Source organism: Pongo pygmaeus, chromosome 10 (genome assembly GCF_028885625.2).
Source record: "Pongo pygmaeus isolate AG05252 chromosome 10, NHGRI_mPonPyg2-v2.0_pri, whole genome shotgun sequence".
NCBI lineage: Eukaryota > Metazoa > Chordata > Mammalia > Primates > Hominidae > Pongo > Pongo pygmaeus.
The window spans coordinates 21622553-21648010 of NC_072383.2; the positions used below are offsets into that span (position 1 = coordinate 21622553).

The window sequence follows — 25458 nt, forward strand, 5'->3', positions numbered from 1 at the left end:
CTTCAGTTACTGAAGAGACATTTTCACCAGGTAGGTGACATTTTCTCAAAAGAATTAGGATCAATAAGACTGGAATAAAACTTGATCTTCTTAGTGCTGCTGACAATCCAAGGTAGAAGTATCTATTTTTTATAATGTTAAAACATTTAATCTTACGTAAACCATGTGGTTAGTGCAAACTAACTTTGCATACTTTTATAACATTTAATTCCCATAAGGAATACACAGCTAATACTTTTATACGTTGATCTTGTTTAAGCTCCTTTGCTGAACTTTCTTATTCCAATGTTTGTTAAAATGTGTTTAGGTTTAAAAACATTTTCTATTGAGAAAAATCTAAATTTATTTTCATATTTTCTAATATTTTTTATTATTTTTATTATTTTCTGCACAGAATAGTACCTTTACCTTAAATTTAATACTGACAATAATAGCAGTTACATTCCAGTACTTAATAAGAATGCTTGCAACAAATCACTATTAATTATGATATATGCTTTTCTGGGTTTTTGATAACCTTAATAGGTTAAAGAAGATATTATTTTTACTCTGAAATTTCTTAAAGTATTTATGAGAAATTTGCGTAGTATCACCAAATCACTTTTATGCATGTAGTTGAAAGAATATCCAATATTTTTCACTTTCATTGTGTTAATAAAACATAATACACCAATAGATTTTTTCTGATGTTAGAACATCTTTGCATGCTTAAAATAAACCTTGTTAGTCATTTTTACACATTGTTAGATTCAATTCATTGATTTTTATGTAAAAATTTTTCATGTATATGTGTAAAATCAGCCTATAATTTTTATATGTGAACTTGTCCAGTGTGATTATTGACATCATATTATCTTTGTAAAATAAATTAGAATTTTGTTTTTTATTTCTTGGAAGAACTTGTGTAATATAGGAATCATCATTCCATTGTAGATATGATATAACTTGCCTTAAAAACATATGGACTTGGTGTCCTTGGGAGATGGACATTTTTGACAGGTTTACATGTTTAAATAACAATGAAAACAATCATTTCTATATGTTATAGTAAAAATTGGCAATATATATTTGTCTAGAAAATTCTCCACTTAATATAATGTTTCCACATTGTTATATCTGAAATCCCTATATAACTATTATAAGCATCTGTACTTATACTCCCTTTTCATTTTTTTTTTTTTTACATTAAGTTCCAAAATACATGTGCAGAATGTGCAGGTTTGTTCCATAGGTATACATATGCCATGATGATTTGCTACACCTATCAATCCATCATGTAGATTTTAGGCCCCACATGCATTAGGTATTTGCCCTAAGTCCCACCCTCACCCTTCCTCTCACCCCCCAACAGGACCCAATGTGTGTTGTTCCCCTCCCTGTGTCCATGTGTTCTCATTGTTCAACTCCCACTTATGAGTGAGAACATGTGGTGTGTGGTTTTCTGTTCCTATATTAGTTTGCTGAAGATGATGGCTTCCAGCTTCATCCATGTCCCTGCAAAGGACATGATCTCATTCTTTTTTACGACTGCATCGTATTACATGGTGTATATATACAACATTTTCTTTCTCCAATCTATCATTGATGGGCATTTGGGTTGGTTCCGTGTCTTTGCTATTGTAAATGGTGCTGCAATAAACATACATGTGCATGTGTCTTTATAGTAAAATGACTTATATTCCTTTGGGTATATATCCAGTAATGGGATTACTGGGTCAAATGGTATTTCTGGTTCTAGATTGTTAAGGAACTGCCACACTGTCACTGTCTTCCACAATGGTTGAAATAATTTACATTCTCACCAACAGCATAAAAGAGTTCTTATTCCTCCATAGCCTTGCCAGCATCTACTGTTTCCTGACTTTTTAATAATCATGATTCTGACTGGCATGAGATGGTATCTCATTGTGGTTTTGGTTTGCATTTCTCAAATAATTGGTGATGATTAGCTTTTTTCATATGTTTCTTGGTCGCATGAATGTCTTCTTTTGAGAAGTCTCCGTTCATATCCTTTGCCCACTTTTTGATGGGGTTGTTTTTTCTCTTGTAAATTTGTTTCAGTTCCTTGTAAATTCTGGATATTAGACCTTCGTCAGATGGGTAGATTGCAAAATTTTTCTCCCATTCTGTGGGTTGCCTGTACACTCTAATGATAGGATTTATTTTTTTCTGTGCAGAAGCATTTCAGTTTAATTAGATCCCATTTGTCGACTTTGGCTTTTGTTGTAATTGCTTTTGGTGTTTTGGTCACCAAGTCTTTGCCCATGCCTATGTCCTGAATGACATGGCCTAGGTTTTTTTCCTAGGGTTTTGGGTTTTACATTTAAGTCTTTAATCCATCTTGAGTCAGTTTTTGTATAAGGTGTAAGGAAGGGGTCCAGTTTCAGTTTTCTGCATATGGCTAGCCAGTTTTCCCAGCACCATTTATCAAATAGGGAATCTTTTCCGCATTGCTTGTTTTTTGTCAGGTTTGTCAAAGGTCAGATGGTTGTAGATGTGTGGTGTTATTTCTGAGGTCTCTATTCTGTTCCATTGGTCTCTATGTCTGTTTTAGTACCAGTACCATGCTGTTTTGGTTATTGTAGCCTTGCAGTATAGTGTGAAGTCAGATAGCATGATGTCTCCAGCTTTGTTCATTTTGTTTAGGATTGTCTTGACTATATGGGCTCTTTTTGTTTCCATATAAACTTTAAAGTAGTTTTCTCTAATTCTGTGAAGAAAGTCAAGGGTAGTTTGATAGGAATAGCATTGAATCTATAAACTACTTTGGGCAGTATGGCAATTTTCACGATATTGATTCTATGTATCCATGAGCAATATCAGTATGATATTGGCTATGGGTTTGTCATAAATAGCTCTTGTTATTTTGAGATATATCCCATCAATACCTAGTTCACTGAAAGTTTTTAACATGAGGGGATGTTGAATGTTATCAAAGGCCTTTTCTGCATCTATTGAGATAATCATGTGGTTTTTGACATTGGTTGTTTATATGATGGAATACATTTATTGATTTGCATATGTTCAACCAGCCTTGCATCCCAGGGATGAAGCTGACTTGATCATGGTGGATCATGGTGGGTAAGCTTTTGATGTGCTGCTGGACTCAGTTTGCCAGTATTTTATTGGGATTTTTGCATCCAGTGTTCATCAGGGATATTGGCCTGAAGTTTTCTTTTTTTCTTGTGTCTCTGCCAGGTTTTGGCATCAGGATGGTAAAGGCCTCATTAAAATGAGTTATGGAGGAGTCCTTCTTTTTCCATTGTTTGGAATAGTTTCAGAAGGAATGGGTCCAGCTCCTCTTGGTACCTCTGGTAGAATTCGGCTGTGAATCTGTCTGGTCCTGGGCTTTTTTTGGTTAGTAGGCTATTAATTACCACCTCAATTTCAGAATTTGATATTGGTCTATTCAGAGATTCAATTTCTTCCTGATATAGTCTTGGGAAAGTGTATGTGTTAAGGAATTCATCCATTTCTTCTAGATTTTTCTGGTTTATTTGGGTAGAGGTGTTTGTAGTATTCTCTAATGGTAGTTTGTATTTCTGTGTGGTCAGTGGTGATATCCCCTTTATCATTTTTTATTGTGCCCATTTGATTCCTCTCTCTTTTCTTCTTTTGTTAGACTAGCTAGAGGTCTGTTTTGTTAATTTTTTCAAAAAACCAGCTCCTGTATTCAATGATTTTTTGAAGGGTTTTTCATGCCTCTATTTCCTTCAGTTCTACTCTGATCTAAGTTATTTCTTGTCTTCTGCTAGCTTTTGAATTTGTTTGCTCTCATTCTCACTTCTCTAGTTCTTTTAATTGTGATATTAGGGTGTTGATCTGAGATCTTTCCAGCTTTCTGAGGTGGGCATTTAGTGCTATAAATTTCCCTCTGAACATTGCTTTAGCTGTGTCTCAGAGATTCTGGTTTGTTGTCTCTTTGTTCTCATTGGTTTCAAAGAACTTTTTGATTTCTGCCTTAATTATGCTATTTAGCCAGGAGTCAATCAGAAGCAGGTTGTTAAATTTCCATGCAGTTGTACAGTTTTCAGGGAGCTTCTTAATCCTGAGTTCTAACTTGATTGCCTTGTGTTCTGAGAGACTGTTTGTCGGATTTCAGTTCTTTTTCATTGCTAAGGAGTGTTTTACTTCCAATTATGCGGCCGATTTTAGAATAAGTGCCACATGGCTCTGAGAAGAATGTATATTCTGTTAATTTGGGTTGCAGAGTTCTGTAGATCTCTATTAGATCCACTTGCTCCAGAGCTGAGTTCAAGTCCTGAATATTCTTGTTAATTTTCTGTTTTGTTAATCTGTCTAATATTGGCAGTGGGGTGTTAAAGTCTCTCACTATTATTGTGTGTTTGTCTAAGTCTCTTTGTAGGTTTCTAAGAACTTGATTTGTGAATCTGGGTGCTCCTGTATTGGGTGCATATATATTTAGAATAGTTAGCTCTTCTTGTTCAGTTGATCTCTTTACCATCATGTAATGCCTTTCTTTGTCTTTTTTGATCTTAGTTGGTTTAAAGGCTGTTTTTTCAGGGGCTAGGATTGTAACCCCTGCTTTCTTTTTTTTTTTTTTTTTTTCCTGTTTGCTTTTTGCTTTTTATTTGCTTGGTAAAAATTTTTCCATTCCTTTATTTTGAACCTATGTGTGTCTTTGCATGTGAGATGGGCCTTCTGAATACAGCACACTGATTGGTCTTGACTCTATCCAATTTGCCAGCCTGTGTCTTTTAATTGGGACATTTAGCCCATCTACATTTAAGGTTAATGTTGTTATGTGTGAATTTGATCCTGTCGTCATGATGATAGCTGATTATTTTGCACACTAGTTGATGCGGTTTATTCATGGTGTCATTAGCCATTATGTTTGGTGTGTTTTTGCAGTGGCTGGTACCAGTTTCTTTTCCATATTTAGTGCTTCTTTCAAGAGCTCTTGCAAGGCAGGCCAGGTGGTAACACAATTCCTTAGCATTTACTTGTGTGGAAAGGATTTTATTTCTCCTTTGCTTATGAAGCTTAGTTTGGCTTTATATGAAATTCTGGGTAGAAAATTGTTTTCTTTAAGAATGTTGGATATTGGCCCCCACTCTCTTCTGGCTTGTAGGGCTTCTGCTGAGACATTCACTGTTAGTCTGATGGGCTTCTCTTTGTAGGTGACCTGACCTTTCTCTCTGGCTGCCCTTAACATTTTTTCCTTTATTTTGACCTTGGAGAATCTGAGGATTATGTGTCTTGGGGTTGATCTTCTCATGGAGTATCTTAGTGGTGTTCTTTCTCTTTCCTGAATTTGAACATTGGCCTGTCTTGCTAGGTTGGGGGAGTTCTTCTGGATAATATCCTAAAGTGTGTTTTCCAGCTTGGTTCCATTCTCCCCATCACTTTCAGATACACCAATCAATCATAGGTTTGGTCTTTTCACATAGTCTTATATTTTTTGGAGGATTTGCTCATTCCTTTCATTCTTTCTTCTTTAATCTTGTCTGTGTGCCTTATTTCTGCAAGGCAGTCCTCAATCTCAGTTATCCTTTCTTCTGCTTGATCAATTCAGTATTGATGCTTGTATATGCTTCACGAAGCTCTCTTGCTGTGCTTTTCAGCTAGATCAGGTCATTTATATTCCTTTCTAAACTGGTTATTCTAGTTGGAATTTCATGTAACTTTTTATTAAGGTTCTTAGCTTTCTTGAATGGGATTAGAACATACTCCTTTAGCTCAGAAGAGTTTTTTATTATCCACCTTTTGTGGCCTACTTCTGTCAATTCATCAATCTCATTCTTCATCCAGATTTGTGTCCTTGCTGGAGCAGTGTTGCAATCCTTTGGAGAAGAAGCATCTGGCTTTTGGAATTTTCAGTGTTTTTTCACTGGTTTTTCCTCATCTTCATGGATTTATTTAGCTTTGATCTTTGAGGCTGTTGACCTTTGGATGGGGTTTTTGTGGCCAGGTCTTTTTTGTAGATGTTGTTGTTGCTTTCTGTTTTTTAGTTTTTCTTCTAACAGTCAGGCCCCTCTTCTACAGGTCTCCTGAAGTTTGGTGGAGGTCCACTCCAGACCCTGTTCACCTGGGTATCACCAGTGGAGGTTGCAGAACGGCAAAGATTGTTGCCTGCTACTTCCTCCAGAAGCTTCATCCTAGAGGGGCACTACTGGCCTGATGCCAGCCAGAACTCTTCTGTATGAGGTATCTGGCAATCCCTGTTGGTAGGTCTCTCCCATTCAGGGGGCACGGACATCAGGGACCCACTTGAGGAGGCTGTCTGTCTGTTAGTAGAGCTGATGCACTGTGCTGGGAGAATTCCCCTTGTCAGGATCAGAGCTGGCAGGCAGGAAAGATTAATTTTTTATCTGTAAGCCCCTGACTGCAGCTGCTGCGTTTCTTGCAGAGATGCCCTGCCCTGTGAGGAGGAAGCTAGAGAAGCAGTCTGGCCACCACTGCTTTGCTATGCTGTGGTAAATTCTGCCCAGTCCGAACTGCCCAGTTTGCTTAGCACTGTCAGGGAAAAACTACCTACTAAACCCACAGTAATGATGGTCACCCCACTCTCAACCAAGCTTTATCATCCCAGGTGTCTCCAGACTGCTATGCTGGAAGTGAGAATTTTAAGCTAGTGGTTCTTAGCTTGCTGGCTAAGCAGGAGTGGAACCTGCTGAGTGAGACCACTTGGCTCTCTGGCTTGAGCCCCCTTTCCAAGAGAGTGGATGGTTCTCCTGTCTCACTGGAGTTCCAGGTGCCCCTGGAGTACAAAAAAACTCCCGCAGCTCAGTGCCTGTCCAAACGGCCACCCAGTTTTGTGCTTGAAACTCAGGGCCCTGGTGGTGTAGGCTCATGAGGGAATCTCCTGATCTGCGGATTGCAAAAATCCGTGGGAAAAGCATATTATCCAGGGTGGGTAGCACTGTCCCTAACCACTTCCTTGGCTGGGAGAGAGAGGTCCCCAGCTCTGTGCACTTCCCAGTGAAGCGGCACCCCACCCTGCTTCTGCTTGCTCTCCATGAGTTTCATCCACTGCCCAACCAGTTGCAATGAGATGAACTGGGTACTTCGGTTGGAAATACAGAGATCACCTGCCTTCTGCACTGGTCTCACTGGGAGCTGCAGACCAAAGCTGTTTCTATTCGGCCATCTTGGCCCCTCCCTGCCTTTTTAATTTTAATAGTGTTTATTTGTGCTTCCTCTCTTTCTTTACTTGCCTTTCTAGATTATTTTTATTGTTATTATGTTTTACCTTTTCAAAAACATAGTGTTTTATTTTTTGTTACCTCTGTTGTACATAGTCTATTTATTAAATTCTGCTATTTTTACAATTTTATTATGAATCATTTCTGTAATATAGAAAAGACATTGGTGATTAGAGTTAAGTCATACTATAATCCAACATAACCTCATTTTAACTTTTAACTTAACTAATTCCATTTGCAAAGACCTTATTTTCAAATAAGGTAATATCATGAACTTCTGAATGAATATGAATATTTTGAGGAACACGACTCAACACAGTACAAGGTGTTCTATCTCATTAATTAGATTGAAATTATGAATCTGGATTAATCTATTCATTCCATATAGATACGTTATTTTCCCTTTGGAAACTGATATCCCAGAAACCATTGCCCATTTATAGACTTAGAGCCTGTGCATTCAGCCTGTGAATTCAGTTCTGTTTACTCCTTTATGTTTCTGTTTAGCTTCTGGAAAACCAGATGTCAAGGACAATGTTTATATTGTCTTTGAACATAAATATGTCCCTGTGGAATTTTAAAAACATATTGTACCAATTATTCTTATTTGAGATAGAAAATATTTCAATATGTAATTATTGAATTATTTATCAGGTTGTTCTACTTTTTTTTTTTTTTTTTTCTGAGACGGAATCTCGCTCTGTCACCCAGGCTGGAGTGCCGTGGCATGATCTTGGCTCACTGCAACCTCCGACTCCTGGGTTCAAGCAATTCTTCTGCCTCAGCCTCCCAAGTAGCTGGGACTACAGGCGTCACCACCACACACAGATAATTTTTGTATTTTTAGTAGTGACGAGGTTTCACCATATTGGCCAGGCTGGTCTCAAACTCTTGACCTCGTGATCTGCCCACCTCGGCCTCTCAAAGTGCTGGGATTACAGGCATGAGCCTCCGTGCCCAGCCTCTTTCACTTTTAAACTAGCTTTTCTCAAATCCTGAAGTACCAAATCATCAGGCTTTTAGGAAATGGAGTAGGCAATGCTCTATTACTTCTGTTCTGTTATATTATGTTTTCCCCCTCTTTTCTCTCCCCTTTATTTCCCCTTCTCAGGCTCAATCACTAAGCACAATGTCAGAAACATTATAATCATTCAACGCATTGTATCTGTCATAATAGTTTTTATCAAAGTATAGACAATACTGTAATAAACATCTTTGTATGTAATTATTTGAATACATCTGTAGTTTTCTACAGTAAATCATCTTGGAACCAAAATTACTGAATCAAAGAATTTAAACTTTTTGAAGTTCACTTTTCAAGTTTCTTTTCAAAAAGATTTTACCAAAAATAGTTTTTCCAGACAGATTGCCCCTGCTTATTCATATTTATCAGACATAGGGTTTTTTCAATATTCAATAATTTATTCCAAAGCGGTATCTCACTCTTTATTCATTTTTTATATATCTGATTATAGATGGCATTTATGCTAATTTGACAGGAATTTATGACAGAGTCCTCTAAAATATTTTGCATGATAGAAACTTTTCTTTTCTCAACTCTTTCTAGTTCTCTTGGGCTCAAGTCTGGAATAATATTTTTTATACTCAATGGCTAAAAAAATGTGTGTCCTCTTGAATAGCACCAATGTGACATTTGTTTACTCTAATAGAAATCCTAATTAGTTCTCAGTTTTCGATATATGCTCAATAATATAGAAAACAAGATAAAGAGATTGTTTTCTGAAAATTTCAACTTTCTCATAGAATTCTGAAGTCATATATTCTCACATGATATAACAAAGACCAATCACAATACCTCAGATTTTCTTTGGAGCAACAGCATTCTCCTGTCCTCAACTCCTGCTAATTAAGTGTCTCCTGAAATTCCAGTTGTGACCTGCTTGGATCATCTTGCTCATCTGCCTTAGACCTCTAAAAATGTGTTCCCTGTTCTGTGGACTGTAAGCCTTCTGAGATCCTCTTGGACACACTGGCTATCTATAGCTGCCTAATAATTTTTATAACACATTAAATATAAAAAACAAGTTTTTATAACAACCCCAAAGATCACACTAGCTCACCAGCATCCAAAGCAAGCAAATGTGAATTGCCAGAAAAAGAATTCAGAAGGTTGATTATTAAGCTACTCAAGGAGGCACCAGAGAAAGATGTAAATCAACTTAAAAAAATTTAAAAAATTATAAGATATGGATGAAAAACTCTCTAGAGAAATAGATAACATAAATTAAAAAACAATCTCAACATCTGAAAATTAAGGACACAGTTAGGGAAATGCAAAATACACTGGAAAGTTTCAACAATAGAACTAAACAAGTAAAAGAAGGAACTTTAGAGCTTGAAAATAAGACTTTTGAATTAACCCAATCTGATAAAGACAAATAAAAAAGAATTTTAAAAAATGAACAGCCCTCAAGAAGTTTGGCATTATGTTAAATGACCAAACCTAAAAATAGTAAGTGTTCCTGAGGAAGAAGGAAAATCTAAATGTTTTGAAAATTTATTTGAGGAAATAATTGTGGAAAACTTTCCTGGCCTTGATAGAGACCCAGACATCCAAATACAAAAAGCTCAAAGAACACCTTGGAAATGTATCACAAAAATATCATCACCTAGGCACACAGTCATCAGGTTACATAAAGTGAAGACAAAGGAAAGAATCTCAAGAACCATGAGGTAAAAGCGTCAGGTAACCTATAATGAAAGACCTATCAGATTAATGGCGTATTTCTTAGCAGAAGCCCTACAAGCTAGAAGGGATTGGGATTCTATCTTTAGCTTCTTTAAACAAAATAATTATCAGCCTAGAATTTTGTATCCCGCAAAACTAAGCTCTATAAATAAAGAAAAGATAAAGTCTTATCTAGACAAACAAATGCTGACAGAATCTGCTACTACCAAGCCATTTCTACAAGAAATGTCAATAAGATGTTTTAAATCTTGAAACAAACCCTCAAAATACACCAAAACAGAACCTATTTAAAGCATAAATCTCACAGGGTCTATACAACAATACACAATAAAGGAAAAATAAGGTATTCAGGCAGCAACTAGCATGATGAATAGAATAGTAACTCACGTCTTAATACTAATGTTGAATGTAAATGACCTAAATGCTCTACTTAAAAGATGCAGAATGGCAGGATGGATAACAATTCACCAACCAAGCATCTGCTGTCTTCAAGAGACTCACCTAACACATAAGGACTCACATAAACTTAAGGTAAAAGGGTGAAAAGAGATGTTCCATGCAAATGGACACCAAAAGTGAGCAGAGGTCCCTATTCTTATATCAGACAAGACAGACTTTAAAGCAGCTGCAGTTAAAAAAAGACAAAGAGGGACATTATATAATGATAAAAGAAATAGTCCAACAGGAAAATATTACAATCAGAAGTATGTATTCACCTAATACTGGAACTTCCAAAATTATCAAAGAATTACTACTAGACCTAAGAAATGAGATGGACAGCAATACAATAATATTGGGAGATTTCAGTACTTCACCGACAGCACTAGACAGGTCATCAAGACAGAAAATCAGCAAAGAAACAAGGGACTCAAACTATACCCTAGAACAAATATTTATGTCAAATGACCACACCTAAAAACCGGACTTAACAGATATTTAGAGAACATTCTACACAACAACTGCAGAATATACATTTTATTCATCTGCACATGGAACATTCTCCAAAATAGACAATATGATAGGACACAAAGAAAGTCTCAATAAATTTAGAAAAATCAAAATTATATCAAGTACTCTCTCAGGTCACAGTGGAATGCAATTCTAAATCAACTCCAAAATGAACTCTCAAAGCCATGCACATACATGGAAATTAAATAATCTGCTCCTGAATAATCTTTGGGTCAACAATGAAGTTAAGATGGAAATTTAAAAATTCTTTGAACTGAATAATAATAGTGATGCAACCTAACAAAACCTCTGGAATACAGCAAAAGTGGTGTTAAGAGGAAAGCACATAGCATTAAATGCCTACATCAAAAAGTCTGAAAGAGCACGAATAGACAATATAACATCACACCTCAAGGTACTAGAGAAACAAGGACAAACCAAACCCAAGACCAGTGGAAGAAAAGAAATAACAAAGATCAGAGCAGAACTAAATGAAATTGAAACAAAAGATATACAAAAGACACATGAAACAAAAACCTGGTTATTTGAAAAGATAAAACTGAATTTTTTGAAAACCATTATCTGTGTTTTCCCATCCTTTGGAAAGCCTTCTCATATTTCTGAGTGAATATCTCACATTGAAGGCCACTGGGATAGAGGATTAATAGCTAAGATAGAAGATGAGATGCCAGATCTCTTTCTGTGTGCCAGACATGTTCAGAATTCATGAAGTCGATAATGGAGAGACTTTTGAAGGCATAGTTGATTGATTTATTCAATGTATTTATTTTCTATAATAATAATTTATTATAATATTGTTATAATGAACTTTATTATAATAAGGCTTCATTTATCATAATAAATTAATATTAATAAAGGTTAAATTCCTTTAATAAAGTATCTTATTTTAATATTAAGTTATTATAATAATAATTTTCTATGTATAATGATTTATTCTTTCTGATAATATGCCAAGCACTATACTAGAATCTGATGACTGATCAAAAAGATGAAGTTCCTGATGTTTTGTTGATCATATTTACTGGAGAAAAGACAGTATACAAACATATTTCATAAAATCATGTAATTTTAAGAGATATGGGGGTAGGGCAAGAGAGAGAAATTTACAAATGTTACATTTTTAAGCAGGTCAGGGCAAGCATCGGCAAAGCAGTAATAATTGAGCAGAAAAACAATTGAAACAAAAAGTGGACGTCTGTAGATAAAACATTTCAAGTAGAAGGAAGAATCATGTAGCTTGCTTCATGGTCAAGTTTGACTCTTTAAACAAAATAAATTGTTGACTTCTTCCAATTTTTTCACATGTATTGATGATTGAATAACTGCTTTACATACAATTACAGTCATCTTTCTTACCATTTTAAAATACTATTGCAGATTAAGTCTTTGTTTTTAACATCAGTTCATTGGTATGCATTTTTAAAATAGATATTTCATTTATTTATTTAAAAATATTTATTGAGTATCTTCTAAGTATGAGACACTATTCTTGGAACTGAGTATACAGCACTGAACAAAGAAAACAAAATCCTATCCTTGTTCTTCTGGAGATTCCTCTGCAGTGTAACTTTATGGTTGTTGAGGCAAAGGAAGGCTGGCAGTAAACAAAATATGTGAGTAAAATTTATAATATGATGGTGAGAGAATAATAATTGAGTGTCAAAGGGAGTAATATTAAAAAATTGTTAGAGAAGACTTCGCTGGGAAAGTGCCATTTGTGTGGGTACTAGAATATGGTGAGGGAGTAAGCTATGCAGCTATAGGGAAAGAACATTCCAGACAGAAAGAAGAATAGGAACAAAGATCCTCAGTAGAGGATCTGTAACTTATAAGGCCTTAAAGCTGTTCTTTGGATTTTTGAGTGATATGTGAAGCCAATAGGGGATTTGAGCAGAGCTATGACATGGTATGACCCTCACTTATATGTTAATATTTACACAGGGGAATGAGGTTGGGGAAGAGGGGCTGTGAGTGGTCAGGAGGAAAGCTGAGATGCAAGTATGAGGGTATTGCAATAATTCAGGACCAGCCTGAAAGTTGTGGAGGAGGTGAGAAATCATTAGATTCTGGGTATATTTGGAAATTAGAGCCTAATGTGAGTGTGAGAAATAGAGAAGAATGATTCTAATATTGTGTGTGGGTGTGCATGTGCACGCACGTGTGCAACTGGAATGACAGAATTACAATGTATGGGGATTATTGTCTTCCCTGGACAATAATCCCTGGAAATGGGGATTATTACAAGAGGAGAGGTTTGGGAAGGGAAGACAAAGATACCATGTTAGAAAATATTAAGTGTAAGATGCCTGTTAGAGATATATAGGAAGATGGTGAGAAGTCAATGGATAAATCTAGAGTTCATGAGTAACTTGGCTAGAGAAAAAATTTTGGAATTATCAACATATGGATAAGATTTAAAGACATGAGAATAGATGAGGTCACAAACACACACAGTAATGTTATTGTCTGATATGCTTCAATTTAGAAGACAAAGATAAAGAATTTAGAGTAAATGAAGTGTAAATAAGTAAGTCAGTGAGTTAGAAAGCAAACCACAGAGGGTAGTGTCCTGCGAAGTTTTGTTTAGCGAGGGAATTCTCAGTTCTGAAAAATGCTGCTAATAGTTCGGGTCAGATAAGGACTATTAGATGTAGCATTTAGGTAATTTATGACTTGGGAAAAGTAGTTTCAGTGGAAATTTGGGGGCGAAAACCTGATAAGAGTGTGCTCAAGAGAGAATGTAGAGAGAGAGATTGAATGCAATAATTAAACAAGCTATTTCTCTGTAAAAATAGCACAGAAATAGGGCAATATTAGGAAAAAATGGGATCAAAAGAGAGATTTTTGGAAGATGAAAAAGTGACAGAATGCTTACATGCTGATGGAAACATTTCTTTAAAAAGAGGATAGTGATATCCTTAAAAACACAACGGGAGGAGTCAATGTTATATGCAAGTGGAGATTGGCCTTAGCTTAAACTTGGGTAGTTCACTAAGGTAGACCATGTGGTACTGGGGCTTTACATAGATAAGTGTGGTCAAGGGAGCTTTTGAAGTTTCTTCTTTATTTATTTATTTTTTCAGTAAAATAGGTCATCAGCTGAAGGTGGGGAAGGGATGTATTAGAATTCCAAAAGAAAAAAGATGAAGGCACAAAATGCTCAGAATGCAAAATGACATGAATGATTTCTTGGCAAAATGAAAGGTCCATTTGGGCTTCCTAATCATACGTTTAAAATCAGCATGGTTGAGAGATTTTCCTCAGTTACATTTAGCTTCATGAGGGAAATGCGCAGAGTTATTTGAGAGTTAAATTTAATCAAGATTGTGGCTTTGACATGCAATTAAAATAAAGCAAAACAGTCAAAATTATATGAAGTTATATAGAAGATAGTGATTACCGTGATCATTAAATTAACCCAGATGTATAGATAAGGAAGACTGAAATCTCTGGCAAAATCAAATTATAGATTATACATCCTGGTCAGTGGAAGCATGTGGATCTAGGGTGTTACTGAGTGTGAGCTAGGAATGATAAAGAGTGGTGCTCCAATCTTTGATATTATGGAGAGATTACAGTGGTGTGAAAAGTATAGGATATGCCCATAGTAGTAGGTAGAAGCCAAGATCATTGAGGAGAAGACTAAAAAATAAAAAAAATTAAAAAAAAAAAACAGAGAATTAAAAAGATTCTCTTCATGGTCATTACCATCATGAATAATTAAAATAGTAGTAGAATTTTGAGAGAATGGCTTTGGATCGAGAGCTAAAATTGTCATGAAATAAGTGGGAGTGACTGAGGGTTGATAGATGATTTCAACAAGAGGAATAAGTGATAGAGTCTTTCAATATGAGATCCAAAACTGTGGATTATGAGTGTAGAGGGTGGGGAAATGTAAAGAAACTAGCAAAGTGAGGCACATTGGAAACCAGCCCATCTGGTTGGCAGCAATATGGGGGATAAGGCAACCCCTATGTATCACTGCTGCAGGAGAGGGAGTGTCTCAGAGAAGACCAATTTTTAAGTTCAAGGCAGAAGTGAAGCAGAATAACTCGGAGAAGAGGTAAAGGTAAGGGGAGTTTCAGTCATGACTAGTGATGGGTTCCAGAAAACTCAAGAGAAGAATTTCAGTCCAGGATTGGGAGAAAGAGAGAAGATGGGGACAAACATAGGAATGTGCAGAGCTCTTTGGGGATTAGAGAAGAGGTGATGAGTCATCAGGGAATCCTTACCTTCTTATGGTGGTCACTACCGTAAGAGAGATAATTGCCATGGTGATATTAGTATTGATGATGCCAGAGCTTTGAGCATTGGTGGGTATAGAAACATGTTTGGAGAATACTATGTAGAACAGGGGTTCTTTCCAGGAGAGTGTAGCTTTCTGGAGCTGTCTCTTAATCAGCACCAACAGAAGTGAAATGTTCGGGTAATGGCAGATCTGCTAGGAGCCTGATGGTTCCCTCTTGAGGTGTGCCTGTGGTACACACCTGAGAACTCTGGGGCTAAAACCTATTGGGCATAGGTTTTACAGATCTACAGGATACAGATCTCAGAGATTTTATTTGTACTCATTTAATATAAATTAATGGTTTTAAAATTTATAATATGCAAATATCATACAATTAATCTAATTAGGTATTGAATCTATAATGTGCCAAGCATTATGTAAGGCACTTTACATACATTAAATCTTTATTCCAAATATAGATTTCCTATTTTATAGATGAGCGCACTGATGCTCAGAAATGGTAAATAACCTACTGATGTTTATACTGCTGGCAGGTAGCAGAGACATATTGGCATTTAAGTCTTTCAGACTTCAAAGGCCATGATATTTCATCAGAGCTGTGATAGCTGTTCCTGAAAAAAATATCAGCTGATTCTTCAAATCAATTTTTGTCATCTAATTGATGTGTGGCTGTTAGCATAATATTGATCTTGAAAGATGTTTTGCAACATCTTTCCCCTGGTGTACTCTTGTTTTTCCACGATCCCACAAAATGAGCAGTCTAATTATTTACACAATTAGGAAGAGAAAAGTGGCACAGAGAATGCTCTTTGACCTGTGAAAATATTGAAGAATTTTATAACTGGCACCTTTAGCTTAGGATTATAAAGGTTGTTAGTTTGTACTGTTTTATCTTCATTGTATGTAATATATATATTAGTCTCCAAACATGTTGATGTGTTTCAATGAAATAGATGTCTGAGGAGAAAACCATTAGCCTGAGAAAACCCAAACTGTATTCCCATTGTGAATAAAAGGAAATGATGGAAAATGTTCTGCATTCCTGCTATGATATCAAAATCTGGCAGCACATGAAAATTTTTCAAAATGCTTATTTAAAAGGCATAATCTTTGGTTTCCTGAGCCAGAATCTGCTGGGTATGGGACTGGATTGCTATTTTGACAACTCGCCAGTAGATTCTTACTCAGCAGAGTATTTGGAAGCCTTACTCTAATTTTTTGGCCTTGGGTCTACATTTCTCAGTTCTGCACAGTCATTCTTCCCCTCTACACTCTTTAGTTTGTCTCATGACTCCAATACTCTCAATAATTAAACCAAGAATAGAACTAATCAATCAGATAACTATGACACAGACATCAAATACATTTTGCTGCAACCATATCAACAAATGTCCCGTGAATGATAAGGGGTAACCATATTCTCATATGTGCATCCTCACATTACCACATGTATATATGTGCATATGTGTATACAGGTAAATGTGTGTATATATGTATACATGTATGTTTGTGTGTATATACACACATGTATCTTCACACTTTTCTGAAATATATATATTTATGTGAGAGAAGGGTCTGTACTTTATTTCAGAAGAGAGCTTAATGTCCGAGGTATAATTGAGAGTCTAAAATGTTTGAGTTATTCAGTTAATTAAACTTCATCTCTACTCAAGAAAACTTTTAACTGAGTTAAGCTCTTCCTTTCTCCAAAAGTCAAGTCAATAAAAGGAAACTGTGATATTAATAATTCTTTCAGGTTTTGATGTAAAGAATCTATTGCACAAAGCAGTCTTAATTTTCATCATTCAGAAAAATGGTCTTGCAGTTAATTGGGACTTTCCTATTCCAGATGGTATATCCAGTCTCCATACATACCATATTAGAACTATACCTATGTACCAAGCAAAGAGGGTATATTTTAATTTTTAAATGCCAATGTAACCGTAGGCATATTTTTTATCTGTCTTAAATTATTTCCTATTTGGAAGTTTTAAATATCTGGAATAATTTATTGTACTCATATTTTTAAAGAAAAAAATCTTATGCCACCAACTTAATTGAATAAACAAGTAAAAGCCATTCCCAAAAGTAAAGTTTACTTGTTAAGATTAACAAAAAATAATGTGAGAATTCTGAGAAATATAATCTTTAAATATTGGCAACTGGAGCGAACTGTTAAAACTAACTAGGTTTTGTCTGTTTGACTAGAGCAATGACATAATAAGGTGGTTAATCATCACTGGACTTGTTTTCAAAAAGCCAACTACTTTAAGAGGAATAAAGGGTGGACTTGTTGCAGTTGCTGTAGGATTCTAAGTCCAGGTAAGAACCATTGAGATTCTCTAATTTTAACATATATTTTATGTAAGAAATTTTCACAGAAAGAGATCTTGATGGTCTTGATAAATATTACAAATGGTATGCTCTGTGTCTTCCACATGCTTACATTCTGAGCCCTCAAAACATAGTAAATATTCCTTCTGGGAGTAGAAGAGCCTCAGGTTTGTATACTGCTAAAAATAAAGTAGAGAAAATAATAACTTTATATATTTAAATATAAAGTTTCAAATCTTGGTCTTACTAATTTCTAAACAAATAAAAATCAAGTCTCAAAAATGAAGCTCTAGTTACCTTCTTAAAATATGCTACAGGATAATTATTTTTATCAACTACATTGACTGATCACACTAGACTCCTTATTTCTTTGATGTCTTCTTAACTGCATGAAGGCAGCCAAGGGTGGGAGTAGAGGGAAGAGTTAATTGGCAAACATAAAAAAACAGGTGTCTCAAAGTCACATAACCACCTCAATTTCCTTGTTTCAACTCAAGTTTGATACAGGGTGAAGGGAAATATATTTTCTAGATAATTTATCTCCAATTAAATAAGCAAAAAGTCTTCTCAGCACAGTTTATTTTATTTTATTATTATTATACTTTAAATTTTAGGGTACATGTGCACAACGTGCAAGTTTGTTACATATGTATACATGTGCCATGTTGGTGTGCTGCACCCATTAACTCATCATTTAACATTAGGTATATCTCCTAATGCTATCCCTCCCCCCACCCCCACCCCACAATAGTCCCCGGTATGTGATGTTCCCCTTCCTGTGTCCATGTGTTCTCATTGTTCAATTCCCATCTATGAGTGAGAACATGCAGTGTTCGGTTTTTTGTCCTTGCGATAGTTTGCTGAGAATGATGGTTTCCAGTTTCATCCATGTCCCTACAAAGGACATGAACTCATCATTTTTTATGGCTGCATAGTATTCCATGGTGTATATGTGCCACATTTTCTTAATCCAGTCTATCATTGTTGGACATTTAGGTTGGTTCCAAGTTTTTGCTATCGTGAATAGTGCCGCTATAAACATACGTGTGCATATGTCTTTATAGCAGCATGATTTATAATCCTTTGGGTATATACCCAGTAATGGGATGGCTGGGTCAAATGGTATTTCTAGTTCTAGATCCCTGAGGAATTGCCACACCGACTTCCACAATGGTTGAACTAGTTTACAGTCCCACCAACAGTGTAAAAGTGTTCCTATTTCTCCACATCCTCTCCAGCATCTGTTGTTTCTTGACTTTTTAATGATCGCCATTCTAACTGGTGTGAGATGGTATCTCATTGTGGTTTTGATTTGCATTTCTCTGATGACCAGTGATGATGAGCATTTTTTCATGTGTTTTTTGGCTGCGTAAATGTCTTCTTTTGAGAAGTGTCTGCTCATATCCTTCACCCACTTTTTGATGGGTTGTTAGATTTTTTCTTGTAAATTTGTTTGAGTTCATTGTAGATTCTGGATATTAGCCCTCTGTCAGATGAGCAGATTGCAAAAATTTTCTCCCATTCTGTAGGTTTCCTGTTCACTCTGATGGTAGTTTCTTTTGCTGTGCAGAAGATCTTTAGTTTAATTAGATCCCATTTGTCAATTTTGGCTTCTGTTGCCATTGCTTTTGGTGTTTTAGACATGAAGTCCTTGCCCATGCCTCTGTCCTGAATGGTATTGCCTAGGTTTTCTTCTAGGGTTTTTATGGTTTTAGGTCTAACATTTAAGTCTTTAATCCATCTTGAATTAATTTTTGCATAAGGTGTAAGGAAGGGATCCAGTTTCAGCTTTCTACATATGGCTAGCCGGTTTTCCCAGCACCATTTATCAAATAGAGAATCCTTTCCCCATTGCTTGTTTTTGTCAGGTTTGTCAAAGATCAGATAGTTGTAGATACATGGCATTATTTCTGAAGCCTCTGTTCTGTTCCATTGGTCTATATCTCTGTTTTGGTACCAGTACCATGCTGTTTTGGTTACTGTAGCCTTATAGTATAGTTTGAAGTCAGGTAGCGTGATGCCTCCAGCTTTGTTCTTTTGGCTTAGGATTGACTTGGCGATGCGGGCTCTTTTTTGGTTCCATAAAAACTTTAAAGTAGTTTTTTTCCAATTCTGTGAAGAAAGTCGTTGGTAGCTTGATGGGGATGGCATTGAATCTATAAATTACCTTGGGCAGTATGGCCATTTTCTTGATATTGATTCTTCCTACCCATAAGCATGGAATGTTCTTCCATTTGTTTGTATCCTCTTATTTCATTAAGCAGAGGTTTGTAGTTCTCCTTGAAGACGTCCTTCACATCCCTTGTAAGTTGGATTCCTAAGTATTTTATTCTCTTTGAAGCAATTGTAAATGGAAGTTCACTTATGATTTGGCTCTCTGTTTGTCAGTTATTGGTGTATAAGAATGCTTGTGATTTTTGCACATTGATTTTGTATCCTGAGACTTTGCTGAAGTTGCTCATCAGCTTGAGGAGACTTTGGTCTGAGACGATGGGGTTTTCTAGACATACAATCATGTCATCTGCAAACAGGGACAACTTGACTTCCTCTTTTCCTAATTGAATACCCTTGATTTCCTTCTCCTGCTTGATGGCCCTGGCCAGAATTTCCAACACTATGTTGAATAGGAGTGGTGAGAGAGGGCATCCCTGTCTTGTGCCTGTTTTCAAAGGGAATGCTTCTAGTTTTTGCCCATTCAGTATGATATTGGCTGTGGGTCTGTCATAGATAGCTCTTATTATTTTGAGATACATCCCATCAATACCTAATTTACTGAGAGTTTTTAGCATGAAGCATTGTTGAATTTTGTCAAAGGCCTTTTCTGCGTCTATTGAGATAATCATGTGGTTTTGTCTTTCGTTCTGTTTATATGCTGGATTACATTTATTGATTTTTGTATGTTGAACCAGCCTTGCATCCCAGGGATGAAGCCCACTTGATCATGGTGGATAAGCTTTTTGATATGCTGCTGGATTCGGTTTGCCAGTATTTTATTGAGGATTTTTGTATCAATGTTCATCAAGGATATCGGTCTAAAATTCTCTTTTTTGGTTGTGTCTCTGCCAGGCTTTGGTATCAGGATGATGCTGGCCTCATAAAATGAGTTAGGGAGGATTCCCTCTTTTTCTATTGATTGGAATAGTTTCAGAAGGATTGGTACCAGTTCCTGTTTGTACCTCTGGTAGAATTCGGCTGTGAATCCATCTGGTCCTGGACTTTTTTTGGTTGGTAAGCTATTGATTATTGCCTCAATTTCAGAGCCTGTTATTGGTGTATTCAGAGATTCAACATCTTCCTGGTTTAGCCTTTGGAGGATGTATGTGTCGAGGAATTTATCCATTTCTTCTAGATTTTCTAGTTTATTTGTGTAGAGGTGTTTATAATATTCTCTGATGGTAGTTTGTATTTCTGTGTATATTGAGAATGGTTCCAAAAACAGGGGCTTGGTTTAGGTTGTGAAGACCCTCAAATAGAAACTATGAATTTTATTTTGTGTCATTAAAGAAATCTTTGAAAGATTCCTAGGATAAATATGATATGCATAGGATAGAAAGAAAGGTAGGAGACAGGACAAACAGAAGTTAATCAATTGAAATAAACCAGGTTTGGAGTGGTGGGACAATAGCCTTCAAGACTTCAAGAATATTTGTTAGTAGAAAGAAAATCAAAGCCTAAAACTAAGGGAAGACTATCCACCTTGCAAGTCATACAAAGATATTTGCTATTATATAATTAAAAAAAAAGATTTCCTAATATTTAAATTATGAAGAAAGAAATAGAAACAGATATTCATGGAAAAAAATGGGGTGAAATTTATCAAAGGGCAGCTTATTACCTTGAGACTAAACAGCTATTGACTCTTTTCTCACCTCACTGAACCCAGAAACCCGACATATCTAGGTACAGGCATTCATAAAACACATACACACACAAAATGTAATAATTGGAGTTCACTTAGAGGTACACACGTATGGGTTTCTGCATTCAACCATATGTTGATATATACTCACATATACGTAAGTGATAATATCCTATTTATTACTTCCACATTTATGCACTATCCCCTAAATATGTATTATATATATTTATATTATTCAGCATCAATAAGCCCTTGTTGAATAAATTAGTGAATAAAATATAGAGTTGAGCTTCATTATTCACAGATTCTATATAAGCAAATTTGTCTACGCACTAAAATTCCTTTGTGACACCAAAATCAATACTGCTGGACTTTCGGGGGCATTCACACGCAGGTGCAAAGTGGTGAAAAATTTGAGCTGCCGTGTTCCCAACTGAGGTTGAACAAAGTGAAGCTCTGTCTTCTTGTTTCTGCCCACATATGATAAACAAATATCCTTTTCACACTGTATTCATCGCCACATTTTTGGCATTTTTGTGTTTTGTGTTTCTGAGTTGAATGTTTCGAATGGGCCCCAAAGATAGTGCTGAAGTGCTGTCCGGTGCATGAGAGTATCCGAGGGAAAAGATACATATGCTGTATAAGCTTCCTCCAGGCCTGAACTACAGTGTTGTTGACAACTAATTCAATGTTAATGAATCAATAGTATGTATTAAATAAAGTGTCTTCAAACAAAACATACATAAAACAGAGTTCTATATTGAACAATTTACAAAAATATTGTGACCAGAGGCACACAGGCACATAACTAACCCCACATCTCTCCAAGGAACAATGGCTCAATATTTGCTAATTCAGTGTTCCCAGCAACTTTATAAAACATAACTACTGCAACAAGTGAGTATCAACTGTACATATAATATATATTAGACATATTGTATAATTAGTGCCCTATTAAAAATCATGTATCTATGCTGTGTCTGCTTATATAGATATCTTAGATACATAAATATGTATTGTTTACATACATAGGAACAAGAATGTATTTCTAAAACTCCATGAAGAACACATTATATTCTATATAAAACAGTCAGTTGAAGTAAAATGTTAACTCATTTTGCTAGTCTTTAAAGTAGGACTTTAATGACTCTCAAAATAACAATTTCTCTTATACATTGACTCCAAAACTTTAGTTGTTGAATTTATTCTACAGATATGGCCACATAAAACCAAAATGGCATATGATGATATATTAAGAACATCTTTAATATGAAATGATTAGATACAACCTAAATGCTGATGAATATAGAACCAGTTACATATATTATGGACAACTTAATACCCTGCTACCATAAGAAAAATGAGAAAGACTTATTAATATAAGGTTAAGTATATAGAGAAGATAAAAAGGTAGAGAATGATGTTTAAGGTATACTACCATTTGCATTGAAAAGGAAAATATTATGTACTTAATGAAAAATCCACATTATATTTCTGGATAATGGGACAAGAGTTAGAGGAAGAATCTTTGTTTTATTTTTTTAATTTGCATTTTCAACTAAATGCATTTTCTCTTGGAAAAGAAATGAACAAAATCAAAATAAAGTAACATCATGATGGTGGTAAGGTCAAGCAATACCAGAGTTGCTCTGAGAAGTACTTGGAGTACACTTTGCTCTTTTTAACAAATCCAAATTCTGTCTGCTTTTTGAGCCTGATTGCAGTGGTGTCTCCTTTGTAAAACTGAGGCCACTCTAATTTAATTCTTTATATTATTTTTGTATCCGTTTTGAATATCTACTCTGTGCAAGGGGCTAATAGGCACATTTTAAAACTAGAAGGATAAAGAAAACATGTATTTGCTTTTATAAATTTCACAATATAGGTGTATAGAAGAGATAATAATTTAAATTTCTATAATTTAAAATGTTCAAGTAATCTGGTGTGTGATTCTATATTACTTACTTGTTTCAAATTTCTCTCCACAAATTTATTTTTCTATTAAATTATAATCTCCTTAGGCTAGAATTTGTGTCTGTCTTTCCTACTTTTGTGTCCAGCATTGACCTAGCAGAGTGGTCAAGACATAGTAGACCCTGAATGAATGTTATTGAATGGTTGATTGATTGATTGATGATCTTGTGGCTTTTCTTATTTCTAAATTATATATTGTAAAAATAAAATAAACTATACTTTTTCTTCTTTTATAGGTGGTTGTTTCAAACTAAGCATCAACAAAAATTAAAAACATTTGTTTGATATCTATATTTCAATCATGGACCAAAATCAACATTTGAATAAAACAGCAGAGGCACAATCTTCAGAGAATAAGAAAACAAGATACTGCAATGGATTAAAGGTAGAATAAGTTTTATGTTTTTGAGCTAAAATAAGTAAATAAGAAACTTTAATGTATAGAAAGGCAGGTTGTTAAAAAGAACATTATATTTCAAATTATAATTTTCAATTGAAGCATATATTGAAATATTAACATAATGATTCATACCTTGATTTAAACCAGTCTTTTAATCTGATTAAGTATTTCTTTGGTGAAATTTTTGATACCTAATAGTTTATCAATGTAGAAAATAGAGAAATACTTTGATAGCTTCTCTTTGGTTTTGGATTGATCACAAGATATTTATGAATGTGATTAAAATAAAAAATGCATAATGAATAATATGTTAAAATTCTTAGAATTCACTTATAAACTTAGAATATTAATGTCTTGGGACTCACTTTGTGATACTGACTTATTTAAAAATTCTTTTTTTAAAAACAAAAAACAGCATTTAAAAAAGTTCTGATAAGTAATTTAGGCTCATGGAACAGAGGTCTACGATAGTCAAAAACCTGGCCAAAAGACCTGTTTGATGATTTAGAAAAGCCATTTAATTTTTTCATTTGCAAGCTGGTAAAAGTAATTATTCTGCCTTTTGCTTTTGACACGAACTGTATTAAATGATGCAGTTGAGGTATTAAGTGATGCTGGCATTTTTATAAACAGGAGTGAGTACTCGTAAGCACAATGCTAAATGGGAAGCCAAGACTCAGAAAAGTTAAGAAATTTACCTGAAGTCATCGACGTTGTGAATTGAAAGCCCTGGAACCCAAGTCAAAGCATTTAAATCCCCATACGGAAGTCTTGAGGAAATCAAGAAATAAATCAGGGTCACCTTTTATCAATGTTTTAAATTTTTTATGTAGTCAAATTTGTAGTCTTATACAGCTGAATAAAGACCACCAAGATTAGAGTCAATTATAATAATGTTATAAAAGGTTCCTTTTAGCTTCTTCCAGGGGACATAAAATTTGTTTGTTTTCTGAGATTACTGATAAAGCCTTCTCTGATGAAATATTTGAGTAATATTTAGGCCGAATGGCAGTCATAAGGAAAAAGTATTGGTTAATGCAAGTGAATTATGTTCTATATTCTAAGGGTAATATAATGTACTGAATTGCTTTCATTTTTAAATACTGAGTGTTACAGTAATTTCACTGACATGTGCATAGCAAAATGGCAGCAAACTGCCTGAAGCAATAAAATTTCCAGAGTGATCCCTTACAGCATATCTGGAGAAGCTGGGAGTTAGGGAATTAGCAGTGTATGGAAAGGACATTAACTGCAGCCCAATAAAGAAGACCAGAGCTGGAGGAAGATACTGGGATAAGATTGGCATCACTAATGCTGGTATTTCAGAAACATCGCTAAATTGGTTAATCATGTCTACAAGTGATATTTAAAATAATATTTTCACTAACTTAAATTGTTAACATTGATATGTTGTTGAGAAAGAATATTAAACTCAACAATCATTTTACAATAATTCTGTAAAGACTTGTCTGCCTGTAGTTGAAGTTTGTTGCATTTCTGAGCTTACTTTTTATTCATGAGGAATGAAAACATAATGGGAGAAAATTTTTTAAATAAAGGGTATTTTAATTTTTTATGAAGTTTGGGACTTCAAAGTATTAACAAAAGTTGCTGAAAATATATTGACTTTTACTTCCATTAAATTACATTTTATCATCTAATTTCTTAATTTTCTGTATTTGAAATATTATGATTTAGAGATATCTCTATAGATAGAAAGATAATGAAAACACAATAGTAAAACAAATGTAATTCAGGAGCATAAAAAAAGATGAGAGAAACCTTAATAATAGTAGC

The 25458-nt window shown here is 35.0% G+C and overlaps 1 protein-coding gene across 1 annotated transcript in view; it reads left to right on the forward strand.

The window, feature by feature from the left end:
• Window positions 1–17354: 17354 nt before the first annotated feature.
• Window positions 17355–25458, forward strand: part of SLCO1B1 (solute carrier organic anion transporter family member 1B1) — a 100809-nt gene continuing 92705 nt past the window's right edge. The window contains exons 1-2 of the mRNA XM_054442349.2: window positions 17355–17416; window positions 23498–23646. Of these exons, the coding sequence (XP_054298324.1) occupies window positions 23563–23646 (84 nt within the window). The 5' untranslated portion in view covers window positions 17355–17416; window positions 23498–23562. The remainder of the gene's footprint in view (window positions 17417–23497; window positions 23647–25458) is intronic.